The following is a 21,425-nucleotide window of genomic DNA, read 5'->3' as shown; positions in this document are numbered from 1 at the left end:
AAATATCATGTAGTATTTCAAATTTTAATTTACCCGCGGAAAAGAGCCATATATCTCATTTTATCTAACTGTATCAAATATCAGATATGATAAAATTTAATCAGATTACAACTGATTTTTAACGTTTTATTAAATTATTTATCGCTCGTAATACTACTGGCCTTACATTTTTAGTTCCTTGTTTTTTCTTAAAAAAAAAACGAGCTCGTATTAAATTTTTTAAATCAGATTATATCCAAATTTTTATGTATCCATTTATAAGTGTATCAAATCAAATGCGGTCAGATATAGTCAGATGAAACGGTATAAACATCTGACTATATCTGACCACATTTGATTTGATATGCTTATAAATGGATGCGTTAAAATTGGGATATAATCTGATCAAATTTTATCATATCTGACATGATTTGATACAATTCGATAAAATTTGATATATAGCTTTTTTCCACGGGTATTTCAAACCAGGACACCTTTAGGTCCGAGCAATGTGTTGACAGTCCAATAATTTAGTCAAAAATGTGAATTCATATGCAGTTTTTCACGTCCTGCGTCGCCGGTTTCTTTTCGGACATAACAGTTTCATTTAGACGGGACCGTTGTCAATAAATTCACGTATTAAATCGAGAAACGACTTCTAATTAATTAAAAATGCTGTATTTAGCATTGAATATCCAACTTTCAACTCGCAACTTTCTTGTAAGGGCAGAATTTTCGCATACGTTTCTCTCGCGAATGATTCGAGATTCGAACCTGGGACCTCCCTCGATCCGCGACGGACGCCTCGACCAACTCGACTTAAGTTTATTCGCTCCCGGACGCGCGGCTTCTCCGCCGAGTTTCTTACGAGCGGAAGAGTGCTCTCGATTGATAGATGCGGATCGAGTTTCGCGGTGGCGAAAAGAATTCTCCAAGGAGAAATAAAAAAGGATGGGCGGGCACCTGGAGTTGCGCGTACACGCCTGGGTCGCCCGTAGCACGATGGGCCGTCGCGCTGGTGGCCTAGCAGACGACATGTTGGCTGCAAGGAGCACCTCGTCTCGAACGTTTCGGCCGCGAGTTTCCTCGGGGATATTTAAGTGAGCGGGAACGAACTCTGCGAGAAAGCGCGGGTGACGCGAGAGAGAGAGAGAGAGAGGCCGGCGAGACTTTTTTTCGCGAGAGGATAGAGTGCGCGTGTAAAGACGGCGCGCGCGCGAGAGAGAAGGTACGCGAGGGTGCGGGTTCCCCGAGTGTTGCTGCTGCTGCTCGCCGCGATCGTCGACGAGGAGCTCGCGGCGGTGGCGGAGGAGGAGGAGGAGGAGGAAGAGGAGGAAGAAGGGCGAGATAGAAAAGCGCGAAGGCGGGAGTGACCGGGGAAGAGGCCGGAGCGCGAGGAAGCCGAGGGGGACTCGTCGAGGGATCCTGCCGAGGATAATAACATCTCGCCGAGGGAGCGAGACGCGAAGAGGAGGTCGCGAGCGGATGGCGTGAGGATCCGGCAGCGGCACTCGGCTGTTTTCGGCGACCGTCACCCCCCTCGACCTGGGCGATCCGCCCGAGAGAGCAGAGTCGATCTATTTTAACGTCTCCGCCTCCGCCGCCGCCGGTAAAGAATCCCGGATCCGATTCGATTCGCGACGAGGTGGTGCGTTCTACGCGTAACACGCGCCGTGTCCCTCCACTGACAAATCGGATTCGCGTGTCTCGCTCTCCCTCCCTCCCTCTCCCGCTCTCCGGTCGTCCCTGTCTCTCGCGCCGGCGATTTCGCGGCGAGGGAGAGAGAGGGAGAGAGAGGCGCGAGACTGACAACGACAGAGAGAGGAGAGAGCAGTGTCGCGTCGACGTATCGTCGTGCCGGCTGTCCCGCGTGTCGGGAGCAGGGCCGCGGCGGCCGGCGCCGGCGCCGCCGTCCGCGCCGACGGAGCGCAGATTCGGATTCGCGCGCCGGCACGTAACTCCGGCGCCCCGTCGTCGTCGTCGCCGTAGTCGTCGCGCCCCGGTCGCTCGCTCGCACGCGCGCTCCCGCGCGCGCGCGCGTGCGACACTCGCCGTCAGGCCGTGACGCCGACAGCGACAGCGGCCGCAGCCAGCACTCGGCACTCAACAGTCGTCGACACCCCGCCGGCCGAGGCGAGGCGAGACGTTGGCGACACCGTCCCCCCCTCCCCTCCCCCGCTCACTCTCTCTCTCTCGCTTCGACGTGAGCGAGCGAGAGAGGTGGTCGTCGGCGCGCAACATCGCGAGAGGGAGGGAGAGAGAGTGAGAGCGTGACACTGGGCTCTCTCAGTCGCCCGGCGAGCGGAGCGCCGAGTCCATGGTGCGTGGTGGTTATGGTTCCGCGGCCAGTGGAGGCCGCCAGTGATAGATGCAGCCGTGCGAGTGAGGTGCGCGAGTGAGTGCCGTGCCGCGAGAGACGTGTACGCGAGAGGGACGTCGCCGTCGCCGAGTAAAGCGCGGCCAAGGGGAGGCGGCGAGAAGTGGAGCGAGAAAAGTTTGCTTTGACAGAGAGCCGTCGCTATAACAGAGAGGAAGAGGAAGAGGGCGAGAGACAGAGGGGGAGAGAGAGAGAGAGAGAGAGAGACGTCGACGGGAGCGCAGCGCGCGCGCGCGCGCGCGCGGGCGCGCGGGCGGGCGGACGAGCGAGACACAGCCGATAGAGTTGGATAGAGCGAAACCGAGACGAACGGAACGGCGGAACCGGAGGACGGCGGACGGAACGGGAGCGAGCGTAGCGCGCGTACCGCGGCGGCGGGATTCGGGGCGCTTTTCGAACGGCCGGGGCGGCAGACCCGCAGCGGGAGCGGGAGCGGGAGCGGGAGCGGCGGCGGCGCGGCCGTGAACCACGACGACGACGACGACGACGTCGTCGCCGCGGCGGCGACGACGACCGGCGCCGGCCGCGCGACCGTCCTCGCGGCCAACTCGGTCGCGAGCCGTCGTCGTCCGTCCCCATCCGTGTCCCGATCGTCCTACCTCTCGCTCAACTCCGCCACCGCCACCGCCGTCTACGCGACCCGCGACCGGCCCGGACCGCTAGAGGGGAACAACGGTGAGGGCGAGCCGCGCGTCTTCTTCCCGTGGTGTGTCATGGGGTGTTTCGGCAGCCAGAGCAAGAACAGCCAGGATGAAAGCAAAAACCAGAAGAGACGGTCCGACGCCATTACCAGGCAGCTGCAGAAGGACAAGCAGGTCTACCGGGCCACCCACAGGCTACTCCTGCTCGGTCAGTAGCTTCACACACACGCGCGCGCCAACTTTATACCTTCCACGGGAAAATCAAGTCGGAGCGGAATCGATCGCGCTCTCGCGCTCCTCCTACGGTCGAAACCACCGACGCTTTTTAATCTCGCGGGAGAGGGTTATAGACCGGGCGGGCCGCGCGAGCGGAGAGGAAGATGAATCCACCGAGCGCGTCCGTCAACCGAGGCCGCGCTCGGAATATCGGACAGAGCCGCCGGCGATCGTCGCTTTCGGACAAAGAGAGCCTCCGCGAAGCGGAGCCGGCCGCTATCGCGATGTTCACCGGCGCGTAATTCAATTTTATCGATTATCGTACGACCAGGCACCCACGAATATCCACCGGCCGCCTCGTGCTTCTCTACCCTTTTCGCCTCTCTTTCCACCCCTCTCCCTCCCCCGCCTCGTAATTGTAACTCCAAATTCTCCTCTCGTGCCTTCATTATGTCGCCGATCGCTACGCCCCAAGCCGGGCGAGGCGTCCCTCCTCCCCTCCCATCATTTTTCAGGCTCTCGTCAAAGTGTCTAATTAAGCGACAATCGTCACGTCTTTTTCGCACGTTTCGTCTAATTTAGCCTCCACCGCTCGGCGTTGTCGATACAAACTGTTCGCCGCCACGAGGGTTTACTTACTCCCGTTGTTTTTTTCCCCCCCCCGCCTGTGTTTTATCGCTTCGGACTCCGACTGTAGGTTTGCCCCTCTCATCGAGGCTCTTTTCCCGAGTGACAAACCGAACCGATAAACCTCTCTCCTTTTCTCTAACGTGCGTTATTGGCTCGCGACAACCGATTTCGTGATTCTGCCCCTTTTGTAGCATCGCGATCCTTTCTGGCGCATAGGCGGAAGCATAGACATGATATGCCTAGACCGAGCATCGAGCAATAGAGGTTCACGCAGAAAAGGACAAACTCGTTTACGTGTGAACGAGAGAGAACGAAAGAGCACAAAACAGAGTTTGTCCCTTTCTACGTGAACCTCTGCCCGCACTGCTCGAATAAAAATAAACGCTCGGTCTAGATATATTCATCCACCGTGAGACAGGCTTCTAATATGAGGTAGCAGGTTTTCAACGGCCAAATTCAATCGCAAATCTTTTATCGCGACGATCACACGATCCAACGATGGACTTTCCGCCAGACGGATTTCGCTCCAAGGGCAATAAATTCATGGTGGAATCAACCGACGATGCCCATCAATTTAACGGAAACCCCGCTGTCCCATATTAGGATCCCGTAATAGGGAACTTTCCTCCGTAGCACGTGTGTAAAAGCAGCCCGGCACTCGTTTAACGATTCTCCGCTATAATCTCCTCAGAGTTTAATGTTAATTGGTGCGGCTCGCGCACATATCTGCAATCTGAAGGTTAATATCCGAGGGGGAAACCGCTGAGGGCATTGTGGTGTACGGATTTGCGGCGTTACTAGGCATTTTTTCGGCATTATAAAGATAAAATAAGATAATGAGATACAGTGGGCATTGGTGTACGAGATTTCGGTCAGCGGTTTCCCCCTCGTTAAAATCTTTGCGACGGATAAGAGGAAGAGAGAAGGAGAATTACGAATGGAAAATTGTACAACTGTCCCATATTGGGATCCTATCTCGTAATAGGGCGACATCTTAAATTGATTTACGTCCGCAGGTTGCTCTCCGCAATCGAAAGGTTTCCCCGCGTCCGTTTCACGTATCCGTCCTCTCGGCGCCGGGTACGTACGTGCGAAAAAACATAGACACAGCTCGCCTATTTAGCGCGACGTTTAACCCGGCGCCCCCGTCCACGCATTCGCCTTCCTATTATCCGGCGTTTATGTAGGTCGTCGTTCTAATTCGATGCGAGTGCGTCGTCATCGTCGTCATCCTCGCCGTCGGCGGCGCGGGCGACGGACGGAGCAACAGCTGTCGCCGTATTGTTTCCTCCTCGCGTGTCATTACGGGCCACGCGGCCGATTGGATCCCCCGCTCGTGTCGTCGCGCTCGCGCCCGCGGCTGCGGGCCATGGGGATCTTGGGGGGGAAAAGAAAACCTAGAGCCGCCATGAAGGATCAAATACAACGTGGGAGAACAAAAATTGTCGAGAGCCAAAGAGTCGTGCGGCGACTCCTCGGGAGTGCTCGGGGATTTCCCGTCCGGCTTTACTCTGAAAGTCAATCGGTGCGTTATCGTTGACAACGGTTGTAAGTATAGCACTGAATAATGCAGTGAAACAGTGAATATTCGCTGTTCTCAATGGCCAAACCGCTGGATTGACTTTTAGAGTGTACGAGTAAAATTGTACGAGTCCAACGACACAGGCGTTGCAAATAGACGTGGGCAACACTTGTACCCCCCCGCGATACTTGCGAAACTTTATTTCGCGATTTACTTAATCGGGCTTGTAACCAGGGACGCGCGACTAACGCTGCTGTGAGAATCCCGGAGATTAAACTTTCGCCAACTTGTCGCCCGCTTGATTTGAAAGTTTGGCGCCGGGAATATTTTACGTACGAGCGCGCGAGCGCTGAACGTTACATAAAACCGAGCGGAGCATTATGCGCGTAGGAGCGAGTTAGGAATACAGAAATAATGTTGACGCGACGCCTTGAAATTACGTTGAATCGCGGCGAGTTAAAACGCTCGCGGTGTTTCGCCCGCGGCTGATGTCCGAGGCGTCGAAGGGGCGGTTTAATTAACCCCCATTGTCATCTAGGGAGCCGAGCCTTAATCCGAGGCGGGCCCCGCCGCGTAGACGCGTGCACTCGCGGACGCGTCGTCGGGCCCGCGTCGCCTTATCGCGGGCGATCGATAACCGAGATATCCCGGCTGATGAAATCTCAATTTTGCGGTCGCGGCGCGGCGCGCGAGCCGAGGTGGCTGGCGAGCAGCAGCGACAGTGCCAGAGAAATTAACTCCCAATGATTTTCGGGCTGTTTCAGGAGCGGGAGAGTCCGGCAAAAGCACGATCGTCAAACAGATGAGGATACTGCACGTCAATGGTTTCAGCGAAGCGTAAGTTTTATTATAAAAAAAAAAAATGGCCGGTCGCGTCGCGTCTCATCGATTGGCGGCCGCTCGCTCGCTCGGCTCCATCCGTTCCAATCCGGCGACGTGTCGTTAACCCATTAAAGGAGGGCCGTAATCTCTCCTTTGTTTCCGCGAGGCTTTTCATCGCGAGGCTCGCATTACAATTAAATGTCAGCGGAATACGATCGCACTCACGCGAGCCGTTTACGAAACGCGCGCGCGCGCGCGTTACGTTCATTGAATTTTGCCGGAGCGTCTCTTTCGCCGCAAAAAAAAACAGTTCGCGTCTCCAAGGGGCGAGAGTCGCGAAACGTGGCTTGCGGCCCCCCCCCCCCCTCTATTTGCGGCGACGCGCTAATCCTCTTTCTCGGAATTCTCTTTCCGACCCGAATCCCTACCTCGAGGATCGTCCGCGGGAGATTGAAACGCAAATTGTAGCGCGATTAATTTTTTAGCGCGTCCCGCGAATGATTCATCTCTCGTAACCGGTTCAGACCGCTGTGTCAGCGATATCAACACGTGGCTGATACGGATCCCCGCGCGTTATTACTACTTCCTTTATTATTCCCCAAATATGCGATCCATTCACCGCGCCTCGCTGTTTACTCGCGCTTCCCATCTTCGCTTCTCCCGACGCCGATGCCTCCGCAATTCTCTCGGGCTCCACCTTTTGTCGCGCGTACCGCTGAAACGAGAGGAGCGTTTGATCGTTTTGTTTTTTTCTTATTCAGTTGCGTTCCGCACGATGTCTCTTCCTCGATACGATTATCTCCCCTTTCCCCTCCCCCCCCCTCCATTTTTCAAGCGTACGTTTTTCTAGACTGCTAATTTGCGATATCTCGCGGTTACGTCTATTTCAGTCGCGTATTTTATTTCACTCGGCTTCCCCGATCTTCCGCTAATCCGCGGCGGAACGCAAATCTCTCGTCCCCGTGCAATTCAGTATTTCTCCCGTGTCTTATTTTCTTTTTTTCGCACGGGCGTCGGCGGTAGATACTTTTCTCAATTTTTACGCCCGCAATAAAACGCGTAATACCGACGAAATTCCGTTCATCCGGAGCTGTTTATCCCGCGAGCGTTTCTGCGCCACGACGGAAAGAAAAATAATAATTTAGATACTCCCGTTTCGATGCCCGCGGTAAGATGCCATTGTTGAAGATTTTTGCTATACAGGTAGAGAATCGGAGGCGACTGGATAAGACGACGTCGTGCAAATAAACGAGTTGACTCGTGTGCGTGTAAATATACCGTCCGTTTGAAACTGTGATAACGGAGCAGAAAATTATGGAGCTTCTGCACCTCGCGACAACTTGTTCCTCGATCGGCGTCCGAATCTCTCTCTCTCTTTTTTTATTTCGCCCACTCTTAATTCGACGACGAGCTCTCGATTCGAGCGTCCTCCGTCACGAGCAAAGGGGATTTGCCCGTTGATCCGGAATCTTCGAAAACACTTCCAGAAATACGCGCGTTATTGATCGGCCGTGAGTTCTCCAGCGAGTTCTTTTAAACGCGTGGTAGTTGGCCGCGCTAAAATTATCGAATTGGTCTGAAAATACCGATAAAAGAACACATGGTCTGCGCGCTATCGTTTCATTCAGCTCGTGACTCCGATCATTATTGCCGGTCGACCGCTCGGCCTACTCTTACGTTACTACGTCTGCACAATACGCATTGTTGCTCGTTAATACTGTTAGTCGCATTTTTTTTAATTACGCGGCCGGCAACGAACTGACGCCGGGTTTCTGACAAACGGCTGACGTGTCTTTGTGTGTGCGCAGGGAGAAGCGGCAGAAGATCGAAGATATTAAGAAGAATATTAGGGACGCCATTTTGGTGAGTACCTCATCTATTCCTAACACCTTTTATAATTCTTTGACTTTAGTCTGACTGAGGATGACCCGAAAACGGGTCGAAATGTTTGAAGACGATTTATAAGTTCAATAAAAAGACTTTGGTCTTCTCCCCCCTCCACCAAACTTATCTATTCCTTTGCGTAACGATTTCACACGCCTATTATGGAGAGTTAAAATGAAAAGAGGTAGGGGTCGTGTCACTTGGCCAAAGGATTTAGTTGAAAATTGTAACTTCTCGATCCATTCTCTCTTTTACTCCGTGCTTTTTATCTACCCGGTGACGATGCGCTCGATAGTCGAATTGTCGTTAATGTTGCATCGCGGATTTCGCGTTTGTTCCCGAATCAAATAGTATCAAACGTATACGTTCGCCCTCGAAATAACCGTTACGTGACACGCAAATTTGCGATATCAAATCTAGCTGCAAGAGCATTGTCACCGATTTGTCATTCAAGCTCGCGCGCGCGATTTTGTTCTGCCCTCCAGGCAAAATGCAATCACTTCCGTACACTGCGTTGACGCAAACAGCGCTGCCTCCAGGGAATTCTTACGAAATGATTAACAGCGTGATAACTATTACGGTCAACCAGTAGTTGAAATGCAAATAAAAAATGGAGGCGCAATTCTACCGAGAATATTATAGACGCGATTGTTTTGGTCGCGGAATATTTGGATTGAAATTAAAACGTTGCTCCAACGTCTGTGTCTAGCGAAAAAAAAAGAAACATTTTTGGACGAGACATTTTCGTTAGCGATGAAAGCGAGGGGTAAACCGCCGAGGGCATTGCGGTGTTACTAAGCATCTTGGGGCATTAGGCCTCGCTGGAGCATTATAAAGCTAAAATAAGATAAGACAAAGTAATGTCCACCGAGCATTAGCGGGCATTGGTGTACATGATTTTCGTCAGCGGTTTACCCCTTGGATAAAAGGTAAAAGGGACACGTCGCTTATGTTTGCAGACGATAACCACTGCGATGAGTACGTTAACGCCGCCCGTTACGCTGGGGGACTCGTCGAACCAGAGCAGAATGGACTACGTCCTGGAAGTCTCGTCTTCCCCAGACTTCGATTATCCTTCGGTGAGTCAGCCGGCACCGGCTTATTTGTGTTGAACGTCGTGTTACACCTGCCCGCCGCGCGAAATCGAGACCTCGCCTTCGCGAAGGTGACTCGTCGACCTTCCCACCGCCGAGGAATAACCGTAAGGAGGAATCCCCGGCTCGGTCTGACCTCCAACGTTGCGTCATGTAGAATTCGTTTCTGGGTAATTTCGTCCGGCCGAGAAGAAGCCGCGATTAAATCGGCGCACACGGTTTCCCCCTCGCGGGTTTCCTTCGCGCGGCGCTTAAGCCTGATCTACAATGTGCTCTTTGTGTCTAGAAACATTCTATTTTGTAGTCGGTAAATACGTTTAAAAAATTTGCGCGAGCGGATAAATTGTATATTATACACTGTACACCTTCAGAAAGGATTTCTGTTACCGGGACAAGAAATATTCTTGACGCATTTATATTTCTCACAACCTCATTTAGTATAAAAATAAGACGATATCGAAATTAAATCAACATTTCTTATTCTCCTCTGTCGAATTAAAAAAGATTGACTTACTATATTAACACAAGAGCAACTTATATAAATGTAAGTTTATATATTCTTGCGTTTAAAATAAATTTTCCCTCCATCTTGGCACCACGATATTCGACAAAAGACTATACATACCTATCATTTTATTTTAGATTTTAGAATTTTTCATTTAAGATTAAAGTGTTCCTTTTCCTATGATATAATAAATATAATTGGCGCTATATCGATCCTATTTTATGATATATTCAAGTGCAATAGCATTGGATCCGGAAATTATTTTCCGTGGGTGTACAATCGTACGTTGCCGATTTTTTGAGCGTTTCGATTTGTTTATAGTTAGTTTATTGTAGTGTATACGCCCTTCGGCTTGTACACGACGCTTTTTTTCCAAGGAGCGCACCCAAACCTTCTTACAAAATCCCTATACCTACCTTTCCATCATCTCTCACGAACGTAATAACAAAAACCTAAACAATAAATGAAAAAATAATAAAATTTAAAAATAAATTCAATTTGTTTATATAAAATTGAATGTTTCTAGAGGCAGAGAGCAAATCGATATGCTGAAAAAATTTGTCGACGATACACAATTGTGCAATGTATAATATACAGTTTATCAACACGCACAAATGTTTTAAACGCGTTTATTGGCTGTAAAATAAAATGTTTCTAGACGCAAAGAACACATTGTAGATCGGGCTTTAACGTCGAGACGCTCTTCTGCGCGCTTGGTGTCTCGTTCGTGTTATCTCAACCGTCCCACGTTACAATTTTGACTGCAGTTGTCGGTCACCCGCGCGCTAATTCTCGCGGAATTACAATTTATTACACGTTGCCCCGATTACCTTGAACGCAGTATCGCATGCGTTTGCTTCTGAATCGCAGTATATACATCTCGCCACGTATAAGAATCCATAAACTGCACTGAAGAAAATGATGTTGCAACCGCAGCAACAATTTCCTCGGTACGAAAAAAATGACTGAGATACATAAATGAATAGCCAGTACTGCGAAATCGCATATGTTTTGTTTTTAATCAATTTAAATACCAGAAGCAGAATTTCTAATCCGAGCTGTTGGCAAATGTTAGGGAGAAAGTCTTTCTGTGGCGTCCATTGTGACATAAACAGTTATATTTTTTACAAAGATTGTTCTAGCTGTGGTACCGAAATTCATTTTATCCAATGTGAGTGATTAATATTTAGTCATGAAATTTAAACTTTCACGAAGGTATTACTAGAATGTTGCTGCACGGAGAGAATTTTCTCTTAAAATTTATCCTGAAAATCATGTAATCGTGGGACAGCGTGGCATTTTGAAGAACTTTATGAGAGTTTTTTGAAATTTTATCATACATTTTACTAGTAAAACTTGAAAAAAACTCACATAAAATTTTTTCATAAGATTTTCAGGATAAATTTTAAAAGAAAATTCTCTCCGTGTGTAAATGTTGCAGCAAACAATTTTCTAACGGATCCAAGAAATGGCGATAAGTTGTTGTGACACTTAGAAATCTACCTGGGTTGGTAAGACATTTTTTTGAGCGAATACACTACAATCTCGGCGCAATTAACGTGTCATTCCGATGACAGTGATCGTACCGACAGTACGATCGCACGTTGTACACCTGTAATTTTATAACGTATTAACGCGTATCAAGAAGGTGAAATAAGTTGTTTAACATTTTTCTCCTCCGTCGTAACCTTTTGATCGCGTCACAAACACGTCCTAGAATACTCGGAGCGACTCTCTGCCCGATTGCTCGATGTACATACGCAGCCCGCGTGTGTAACGGCGATACGCAATGGATGACGAAATTTACTCAACGATCATCGCGACGGCATTTCTTCGCGTCTCGTTAAACCGGCGGACGCACATCTGCGGATTAACGAGGCACGCAGGCATACGCACGTACGGGCTCTCGACGTGAGAACCACTGCCTGGCACGATCAGTGTTTACAATGTTTACACAGCCACCGCACATGTTAGTGCGCTATATAGTATCCTGTACTACGACGTGCTGCGCCATTTCTCATGTACGTACGTACATACGTGTGCACACACGGTATCTCTCAATTGTGTCGCTCGCAAATTCATGCGATCATTATACTCGTACATAACGGGAATTTACATCGATCGATGCGAATTCTCTGTTCCTGTAAAGGATTTCACTGCCGAGTCTCAATAAGGGACGATCCAGCTGGCGCTGGTAAAAGATATGTGTATCGAGTGACAACAAGGTTTTACGACCGTATAAAGTAGATATCTGGCGCAACTGAATTAATTAATCAATCGTTGATTCATCTACGCAGTTGTACGGTCAAGCCTGTACTTACGAGTACAATTAGTGCGTTCTTGACCCTAGAATTGCATCCCTAGAAAAAATCATAGTAATCGCACCTCATTATGGCCGCATTCAACTTTGATCTCTTCCCAGTAAACAGCGAGCATCAGTTACATTGCATTTATGTTACATTTACATTGTTGGGTGAGAAATTGTAACATGAATGCAATGTAATTGTTGTATTATAACATTGTATTTATAAAATAATTACAAATAAGAACCGATTACAACATAAAAATTAAGAGTTAACAATGGTGTACAATCAATGCATAGCGCGGAAACATGATGAACGCAAACGTGATTGTATTTGTCGTTAGTCTCGCCGTCGAGCTTGCATGCTTGAAAACCAGCGTCAGTATTCAGACCTCTTCTTATAAAGACCGCGAATACGTTCGGTGGACTGGTTTTAAAACACCGATGTCAATTATCAAGTTAATATCCCCAGATCGGCATCAACGAGTCGAGGTTACAAATACATGTAGCGGTAACGAAGATATTCAGATGGTCCAGATCGTACGCTTTGATAAGACAGTTACGGGATATTTTTTTTTAAATTCTTCACAGACTATCAGAAATGCGAAACTGCAGGTAGAATAAAAATTACGAGAATATAAACGTATACAAGAAGTCTGAAATGGCGAGTGTGGCGCAGAGAAATGTGCGCTGCTTAGTAAACAAATGAGCGAAAAGATTCGAGTTCAAATTCACGGACACCGCTGGTTCTTTTTCAGAATCTCCCGAAGGGAAGTGGCAACCACCGAGAGTATCTTGCCCATAGACATAATATATCTAGACGTTTGCCTTCATTTGAGCAGTGGGGGGGTAGAGGTTCACTTAGAAAAGGACAATTCTCGTTCGCATGTGAACAAGAGAGGACGAAATAGCACAAAACAGAGTTAGTCCTTTTCTACGTGAACCTCTACCCCCACTGCTCGATGCTCGGTCTAGATATATAATATTATGTCTATGATCTTGCCACACATACCCCTTTAGGGGTATAGCCTTCCAGATGGGAGTTTTCCTTCGGCAAGGTTAGCAGCCTATCGAAGATGAAGTAGAACCAAATGCTCAAAGTACCAGAACGAACTGGATAAAACAGGCTTTAAGCCTAATACACGAGGAAGAAGAAGTAGTCTGAAAAATTTCGGGTCTTTCTAGACCCACGGTGCGGGTTCTAGGGTTAACAGCGTCCGGTAGAAGTTGCTCTCGGGCACTCCCGCTTCGAGATTCCCGATTGAAACGCGCAGGGGATTAGTCCGACGACACTCGGGGGGTGAGATATCGCGAGAGGAAAACGCGCGGACGCGGCTCTCGAAATAAAATCGTCGCGACAAAATAATCCGCGCGCTTTGCGTCATTCAGACGTGCGCGAGTCACGGCGTTACGCGTGCACGATGCATCACCTTTGCCAGCGGACGCCCAGAGTGGCCCATTATTTGTTACACGCGGCTGCATTCGCGCGCCGTTGGTCGATGATGCATCCGGATTAATTGATTTAAATTGTTTTGCGATTCGAGCTCTCGAACCCGCGTTCGAGTCAGCTCACGATTCGCGCGATGTTTACGATTGATACACCTGCAAGGCATTACGTTTATATCGCTCGAGAGAGAGAGAGAGAACGTTCGACATCACTTCCAGACTTTCCTCGCCAGACGAGACAGACCGAAGGATGTAATCCGTCTTTTCGAGAATTGGAGAAAATTTTCATTAATGTTCTCGAGTTTCGTTGCAGGTGTACCGTCGTATCTAACTCTTCATTTCAAGATTACGCAGGAAGATCAATGAGATCTTTCATTTGATGATAAACGTGACCAAAACTGTGGTCTTAGATTTGACTTTTTAACGACACCATCTGCTGACCATGAAACCTTTGGGTCCTGTTTTCTCGAGAATAGGAAGGAGGTACACTTGATCACCGACATATTTGTAATGAGCTCAATAAGATCTTTCATTTGATGCAAAACATGACCACAAAGTCAAGTGTGAAGAAATTGGGAAACGTGACCTAGGCACCTGCGATCACTTGGTCTCATTAATATTATTATCTCCGTGATTTTTTTCTATAAAATCTTTAGTTTGATTCTTTAGGATATAACATTTTAATACACAAAACTAATCATAAAACAAGTTTGTATAAATATCCATTATGTTTGGCGTAATTTGTTGATATCACTACTTTTGCAGAGAAGATAGGAATCATTACTTTTGTAGAGAAGACAAAAATATTATTTTTTAAACAAATTTCAAGATTACGTTATGCGTAGAGAGGCTTTTGCTGTTTTGGTATAAAAGAATGATAAAGGGATAAGTAAACGTTGTATATCGCGTTATTTTTGCGGCTGAAAGCCGTGAAGCAATATCCCCAATTGCTCCTTGCGAATTCTGCCGTCGTCATCTTCAACGATTCGCGTTTAATTTGTCACTGTCATTCGCCTCTCCACGTATCCGGGAGGGGGAGGGGGAGGGGTGGCGCGGGGGTGGGTGTCTCGCGGAAATTTATTTTAGGAAGATCCTAGGCCTAATTTCGGTACAGGCTCGAAATACGTCGACAGCGATATCTTTACTTGCGAAGCGATTGATATAATCGGCGCAAATTAACTTGCGAATAATGTAAACGCGATAACGTTAAAAGTTGAAATTGGGACGTGGAGAATGCTCGAGGTATCCACTCGGAAATGTCAAGTTATTAACTTGGAAATAATTCCACCTGGATATTTTTACGGTAGAGGCGAACGAACGAATCGGTATATAATTACATTATTTCAGAAGATCTCGTGGTTTGGCGTAAAACATATCGGAGAGGACGCGGCGTAACAAATAGCAAATGAAATATGGAATAAATGTTGAAACGTCGATCTGAAAGAGCGACCCACTCGCGCGTTCCCCCCCGCATTTAAACCATTTACAATGAATCCGGCGAGGGCAGGGCGGGCTTTTATCCGCACGCCATACGCGAATTTTACAAGGCGGCGTGTACGTGTCCCCGTATTTTTAGCCGAGTTACATGCTTTGCGGCGGCGTTTAGGGGCTTAGCGAGAGAGGATGACGCGTTTCGACGAAATTATTAGTACGTGCATAATCGCGGTAATAGGCGGAGACACGGACGATCCTTCCTCGCGCGGCGAACGACGGATCGACGATGCGTCCGTCCATCGATCGTGCAAGCGTGGAAATAGCATCGACAGGAGAATTTATTAATATAACCGTCGTCGTTACTGCCAAGCACACCGGCCGGTGCCGGCCCCGTCGCGACTGTTGCGTGATTTGCAGCTTGCACCGTGACAACACTCGGGATGGACTTCCGCTGTCGCGAGAGAACGCGTCCTGTCCAAGTTCGCCGCGACATTTAAGGCGATGAAAGGGCACATGCCAGCTACAAGGCTTGTCAATTACGCGCCGGTCCGCCGCGGCTTGCGGAAGATAAGTCTATGGGAAAATTTTCGCAACAGCTGACCCGCGATCACGCGTTCACGCAGAAGAAAAAGAACACTCTTCTTTCGAAAATATGTTTAGGTTAACGTGGAAATCTTGCAATGAGATTATATTGCGTTAAAGCAAGAAAAACTTGCCTGACTGAAGCAATTTTATGTAATTCAATCGAGAAAAGGGTGTGCTTATTATTCAATAATAATTTTATTGAATGGAAAGGAAACAGTATTGGATAGAAAATAACGTATTTTCAAATCGAAGATTAAAATGATTTTATTGTCAAAATAATTACATGTACTCTCGAAGCGACAATTGCAGTATTTAAATAAGACTAGTATTGTTGGAACATAAGATTATTAAACGCTTTTACGATTATAGATCGTATAGAAGCGTATATACAAAACAATGAACGCGTTAATTCGAGTATATAAGACACTTGTTTTTTTTCTGTGTACAGCACCGACCGTTAAACACATCCGCGAAAGAGTAGATTTTCGACAATAATTGAGTATCATCGAACGTCATTATTATCGGAATTATTTATCGGAAACGATAAATAATTATTATCGGACGCGGCATTCGATATTTGATTTGATGAAGTAATTCTCTCGATATTTATTTCGAGAGTCGAAATTGAAATTCCTTAACGTGTCGTTAAAAATGTTATTTAAACGATTGATTGTTGAGAAAATTCTGACTGGCGAGAGAAAGAGTTTCGGACAGGCAAACACAGACTGCGGACTATATAAACTAAACTTCTGTTTTGCAATCCGTGCAGATTTGTATGTTTCGCCAGGAATATCATCGCGCGATAGAACACGATGCAGCTGCATGAATGCTCAAATAATTAATAATACTTTACGCTGTTTCGACGTTGATTTATGCACGCGGGCTAGCATGCTCGCACCACGATTACTCGGCAACTTTTAATTCGCGCCGCTTACAAGAGCGCGTCATTGATCGCGAGAAATTCTTAACTTTCAGACATCGCTGCTTATTAATAAACAATTCAGCAGATAACATTTTATGTATACATCAAGTTTCTGCCTCGCAGAGGAAGGAAGAGATTTCAATGATATTTAATCAAACTATACTTTGTACGCAGTGCAACGTTTGACAGAATGAACATTAACATATTTGACGTTCGATCGCGCGGTGATTTCTCTCGGCACGAGAATTCCATCTCATCGTTCTCTCATAATTTTCGAGACTGTCAACGTGTTACGTGACGGGAACCCGCGACCAAAGCGTCAACCTTCTGCAAAACCGCCTACGCATGTGAGGAAACCAAGTTTCCCGACACAATAACATCTAAATTATTAATGCGCCCGACATTCTCCGCTAGTAACGCGAAGCGCGTAGCCTTGTGGCCGCCATTATTTACGTAACATTCAAATCACGATTTTAACCCACTACCAAGTGCGTGGTCTACAATACGACCGTGGGATGTGTCATGGTAGAGGGCGAATTTCGGCTAATTTTTCAAGAGTGGCGAGTCTGGCGCAGAGAAATGTGCGCTGTTTAGTAAACAAATGAACGAAAAGACCCGAGTTCGAATTCACCGCTGGTCTTTATCGAAATTTCCCGAAGGGAAGTGGCAACCGTCGAGAGTATCTTGCCTCCAGATGGGAGGTTTCCTTCGGCAAGGGTTAGCAGCCTACCGAAGATGAAGTAACACCAAATGCTCAAAGTACTAGAAGGAGAACTGGATAAAACAGTCTTTCAGCCTAATACACGAGGAAGAAGAAGAATTTTTTAAGAGATGGGGGGGAGTTTTGAAGATTTCAGCGGTCGAAGGAACTTGGGAGCGATAAAAATGTATGTCGCGACTGCAAATTTGTCTATCGCGTGAAATCGACGAGAATTGGTCGATTGCTTTTGCAGCAACGTCGAGCACTTTCTTGAAATATTTCCCCGATAAATCACGAGGCGACGATTGAATAATCCCTGCGGTCGATTTGAACAGCGTTTGTTACGCATTCCTCGCGTGTACGCGCGCGTGTTCAGCTTTATTCTTCAATGTCGTGGACTTTGCGGGCGGCACGTTCTTTTCGCGACGAGTTAACGACGAATTAAACATGAAATATTACAACGGCGCGGCAATTCTGTGCAATAAAAGCGGTGATAAATGTACTATAAATATACGCGAATAGGCCGTATTGCGAGGCTCGCGCCGTTCAATTCACCGACAGTCTTTACATCGCAATCGGTTCGTGGGTTGCATCCCGGTCTCGCGCTTCGGGATTCTAACGCGTTTAGATTCGCTAAGGAATTTTTAATCCTCCATTTCCTCGAAAGTCGTTGCATCGGAAACAACTTGCAATTTATCACGTTGCTTCAATCCGAAACGCGCGCATATTCTTAGATTAATGGGTTTCCTTCTCGCGAAGATTCGCAGAAGCGCCAATCGAGTGTAATCGTTGGTCGATTGTTCTGCTTTCAGGAATTCTACGAAATCGTCGAAACTCTTTGGAAAGACCGGGGCGTTCAACAGAGCTTCGAGAGGAGTAACGAGTATCAACTCATCGACTGCGCCAAATAGTAAGTTGTTTTATTTTACAAACTTGTGAAAAGGTTCAACGATACGTCGTACCGTTCAGAGAGCCGCGAGGAATTAAAAATAGCACAACCGACGTCGTTCTCAATGGACCGTGTTGATGCCACGTCATAGCTAGTCCATTCGGATACGCATACATGCTGGACTAACAAACCAAAGTAAATCTACGGCAATCGAATTTGTCAAACATTTTTAACAATTGATCGATACGTTGCGGTTTCTTTTTTTGCAAAATCTGCAATTGAATTTTGGCGCACTTGTCGATCGCTGGATCTTCCCATATGTATATGAGGAATACGAGGCGCGGTTGTTGTAATCTGCCACGGGGGTGATATCACGAGCACGATAAGAAACCCGGTAAGATAACGCTTATTCGTCGATAACACCATGCATCGCGGATCTGTCGTTGTTGGGTGCGCGAGGTCTTTTTTTCCCCCAGAACAAATCTAGTTTAACTAATAAGAATTCTTCAATGTCGCCAGCGGTAATTAACAACGGCAGTGTTTTCTTGACCATACACCCGGCATTTTTAATAATACAGAAAATTTATTGCGAAAAATATTACCTCGGCCAGGGTTTGAACCTGGACCTCCCTACACTCTAGGCGGGCGTCTCACCAATTCGATCACCGAGGCATATGATAATATTTGTCGCAACAACAGTATAAAGATGTTTATTTCGACTTTTTTTGAACTGAAAAGTCTAGTTTAGCAAACACAGCGCGGTCTGTGTTCTTTCGTTCTATCGTTCGATAATCTACTCGACAGACATCTTCGTTTCTCTGAAATTTTTCCCGTTTCCGTGCATGTGAATAAATTTGTTGTAATTGTGAATGAAATTGTCAGGGAAAAAAAGTAAGAAAAATCCATGTCTGTGTAGATGCGATATGCGCGCGTGTATTTATAGACTTGTGACACCGATTTAATGCCAATGAAGACAATGCCTTAACGAGGTAATCACTTTAATAGGGGCCACCCGTTTATCCAGAGACTCTCCCAACAAATTGACCCAACCTCGAGCTTTTTTGTACGCTAATTCGATGATACGAGCGTTGACTTGGTTATATAAAGCGGCGTCGTCGCGTAATTCGATGAGATTACGATAGCGAATGCGTTTGACGGACGAGAATTAAACGACCGGGTCGAATGGAATGGCTGGTATTTTAAACGCGAGGGTTATTGCACCAGAGATCTTTATACATATGAGGAAAAAGGCGTAAAATCTCCGCGGCGTAAACCACGACCTTATCCGTTTAGCCAACAATCGGCATGTGACTGCTTTTCGCACCTGTCGGCTCGCCAAACACTTCAATTTGACAGTCTCGTACGTCCCGTTCTGCGGAATCGCAATACCAAACATTATTCGTTTACCCAGAAATACCCCGATTTATCCCGCATACCTAATCTGAATCGATCTGTTAAAATGTTCACTCTGAAAATTTCATCCGAGATCAAACGGGCAAATAAGCGGAGTGATTATTCTATTTTTTAACAGTACCTTACGAGAGAACACACGGCAGCAGGGAAAATGTGTGTATTTTCGCCGAACGAATTCTCTATTTGAACTTTGGTATATTGCTAAATTTACGAGTGACGGGACACTACGAGTCTCTCTTTCTCTCTTTCTCTCTTTCTTTCTTCATCAATATTTCGTGCCACTCGTAATCGCATTATCGCAGATTTCTTGTGTTTTCTCTTTTTTTTCCCACTAGCGCGGCTCGCTCTCGCTCTCCAGCTCGCTCGCTCTCGCTTTCGCTCTCTCTCTCGCTCTCGTGTGTAGCGCAGGAATCGACGTTAAAAATAGCGCGATGTATTTTTAGACATCGCGCTCCGGTGGTGAGATATAGCGTTCTCGACGTATTCGTATAGATGACGGAGACACAAGATGGCTATAATCTTGCGGTATCTAGCCTCGTGTAGTGGCCGTGCTTCTATAACAGTATCTAATATATTAAAAATACGTTCGCCTAGTCACGAATGTAGCGTAGTCGGGGACGAACGCGCCGATTTGTTATTACATCCGAAATCCGCTTTTCGCAAATGGCCACGTTACGGACACGCCGCGACGGAGATGTCGCGTCAACCGCCCGCGAGCCTTTCCCGAGAGAGAAATCCAAGAGCCGAGATACGATCCTGTTTACTCTGTTTAACGTCACGATTTCGGACAATCGTTACCTCACCGGTAGAAATTTCTTTTGTAAACGCGCAACGCGCGTGACATAGCAAAAGCGCGACCTTCTTGCGCGCACTAAATGCGGCGCAACGATATGTACTCCCTCACGAAAATATCACGAATCTGAGTCAGTGTGTGGAGAATCAATATTTGTCCATCACACGATTACCGTGCACGACAACGCGCGATTATTGATTGTCGGTTTAACGGGAATCGTTTCCGGATCGGATGATCTTTAGCGCCGACGCGCGAGATAAAACTCCGAGGACGCGCAATTGCGTAGTCGTTGCTAGAAAAAAAAAACGAGAACAATACATGTAATTACGAGAACAGCACATATATTACGCGTGTGTTTCGTGCCGCGTGTCGTTACCGTATTTTAAGGCTGATCTACAATGTGCTCTCTGCGCCTAGAAACATTCGATTTTGCGGCCGATAAATACGTTGAAAAAATTTGAGCCGGTTGACAAACTGTACATTGTACGACCGTAAATTGTCGACTAATTTTTTTAAGCCTCTTGATTTGCTTATATAATATAGAATATTTCTAGACGCAAAAAGGGCACATAGATTAGGTTTTAATCGTGCGCGTCTCGTCTCGATTATGGAAGTAAGCGACGTTTCAATTACGCGATAGCACACCTCGGCGCGTCTTAAAAAAGGAAACACGCGCCGCTATATTTAGGCACTGGTCTATATCGCGCGGATTATTGATGCTGCTATACACATAGCTCGTAAATGTTTGGATAGACAGCCGCTCTTCTCTCTCTCGCGCGCGCGCGCGCGCCTGTCTTCGCCGTCGATACACGTCGGTGTGCGCCGACAGTGAAGGCCCGTACTCGCGAAAAGACTTGAGCAGTAAAACTTAAGACTTAACAATTACAACCATTCGGAATTTTCAGCACTGCTTAAGTTTCAAAATGGCTGCTTACGCTCTCGACTCTCATTGGTCCTTGAGTCTTAAGCCAACGGCACGCGATACTATTTTTCTGGATTGCTTACGAGAGCCAATCAGGATTTAGCCCTAAGTCACCTGATCGAAAACTCTGCATCCTGATTGGCTCTCGTAAGCAATCCAGTTGGGGGAAAAATAGTATCGTGTGCAGTTGGCTTCAGGTTCTACTGCTTAAGTTTTCTCGTGTGTTCGGGCCTTGATTCTTTTCACTTTTATTCTTCCTTATGTCAAGCACCCTCGAAATGATGGAACGGCCTAACGAGGGGGTGCACCCTGCTATCAACGTGCGTTGATTACAAAACTTTGTATCCGA

General features: G+C 47.2%; 1 protein-coding gene across 2 annotated transcripts in view; it reads left to right on the top strand.

Annotated features, from left to right (window-relative positions):
* The first annotated feature begins 1,534 nt into the window (after positions 1–1,534).
* The window catches only part of LOC105560140 (guanine nucleotide-binding protein G(s) subunit alpha), a 38,176-nt gene continuing 18,285 nt past the window's right edge, over positions 1,535–21,425 (top strand). Inside the window, exons 1-5 of one of the 2 annotated variants that reach the window (XM_012008988.1) lie at positions 1,535–1,588; positions 6,130–6,202; positions 7,996–8,050; positions 9,031–9,150; positions 17,872–17,969. In XM_012008988.1, the coding sequence (XP_011864378.1) occupies positions 6,168–6,202; positions 7,996–8,050; positions 9,031–9,150; positions 17,872–17,969 (308 nt within the window). In that variant the 5' untranslated portion in view covers positions 1,535–1,588; positions 6,130–6,167. Of the gene's footprint in view, positions 1,589–2,838; positions 3,206–6,129; positions 6,203–7,995; positions 8,051–9,030; positions 9,151–17,871; positions 17,970–21,425 lie in introns of those variants that run through there. The other variant, XM_012008987.1, reaches the window with a different exon arrangement.

The sequence above is a fragment of the Vollenhovia emeryi genome, unplaced genomic scaffold, assembly GCF_000949405.1.
Source record: "Vollenhovia emeryi isolate VEMERY1.0 unplaced genomic scaffold, V.emery_V1.0 DF939241.1, whole genome shotgun sequence".
NCBI classification, from domain to species: domain Eukaryota; kingdom Metazoa; phylum Arthropoda; class Insecta; order Hymenoptera; family Formicidae; genus Vollenhovia; species Vollenhovia emeryi.
Note: the sequence above shows the minus strand (reverse complement) of the source record. Positions and strands in the feature narration are given on the sequence as shown.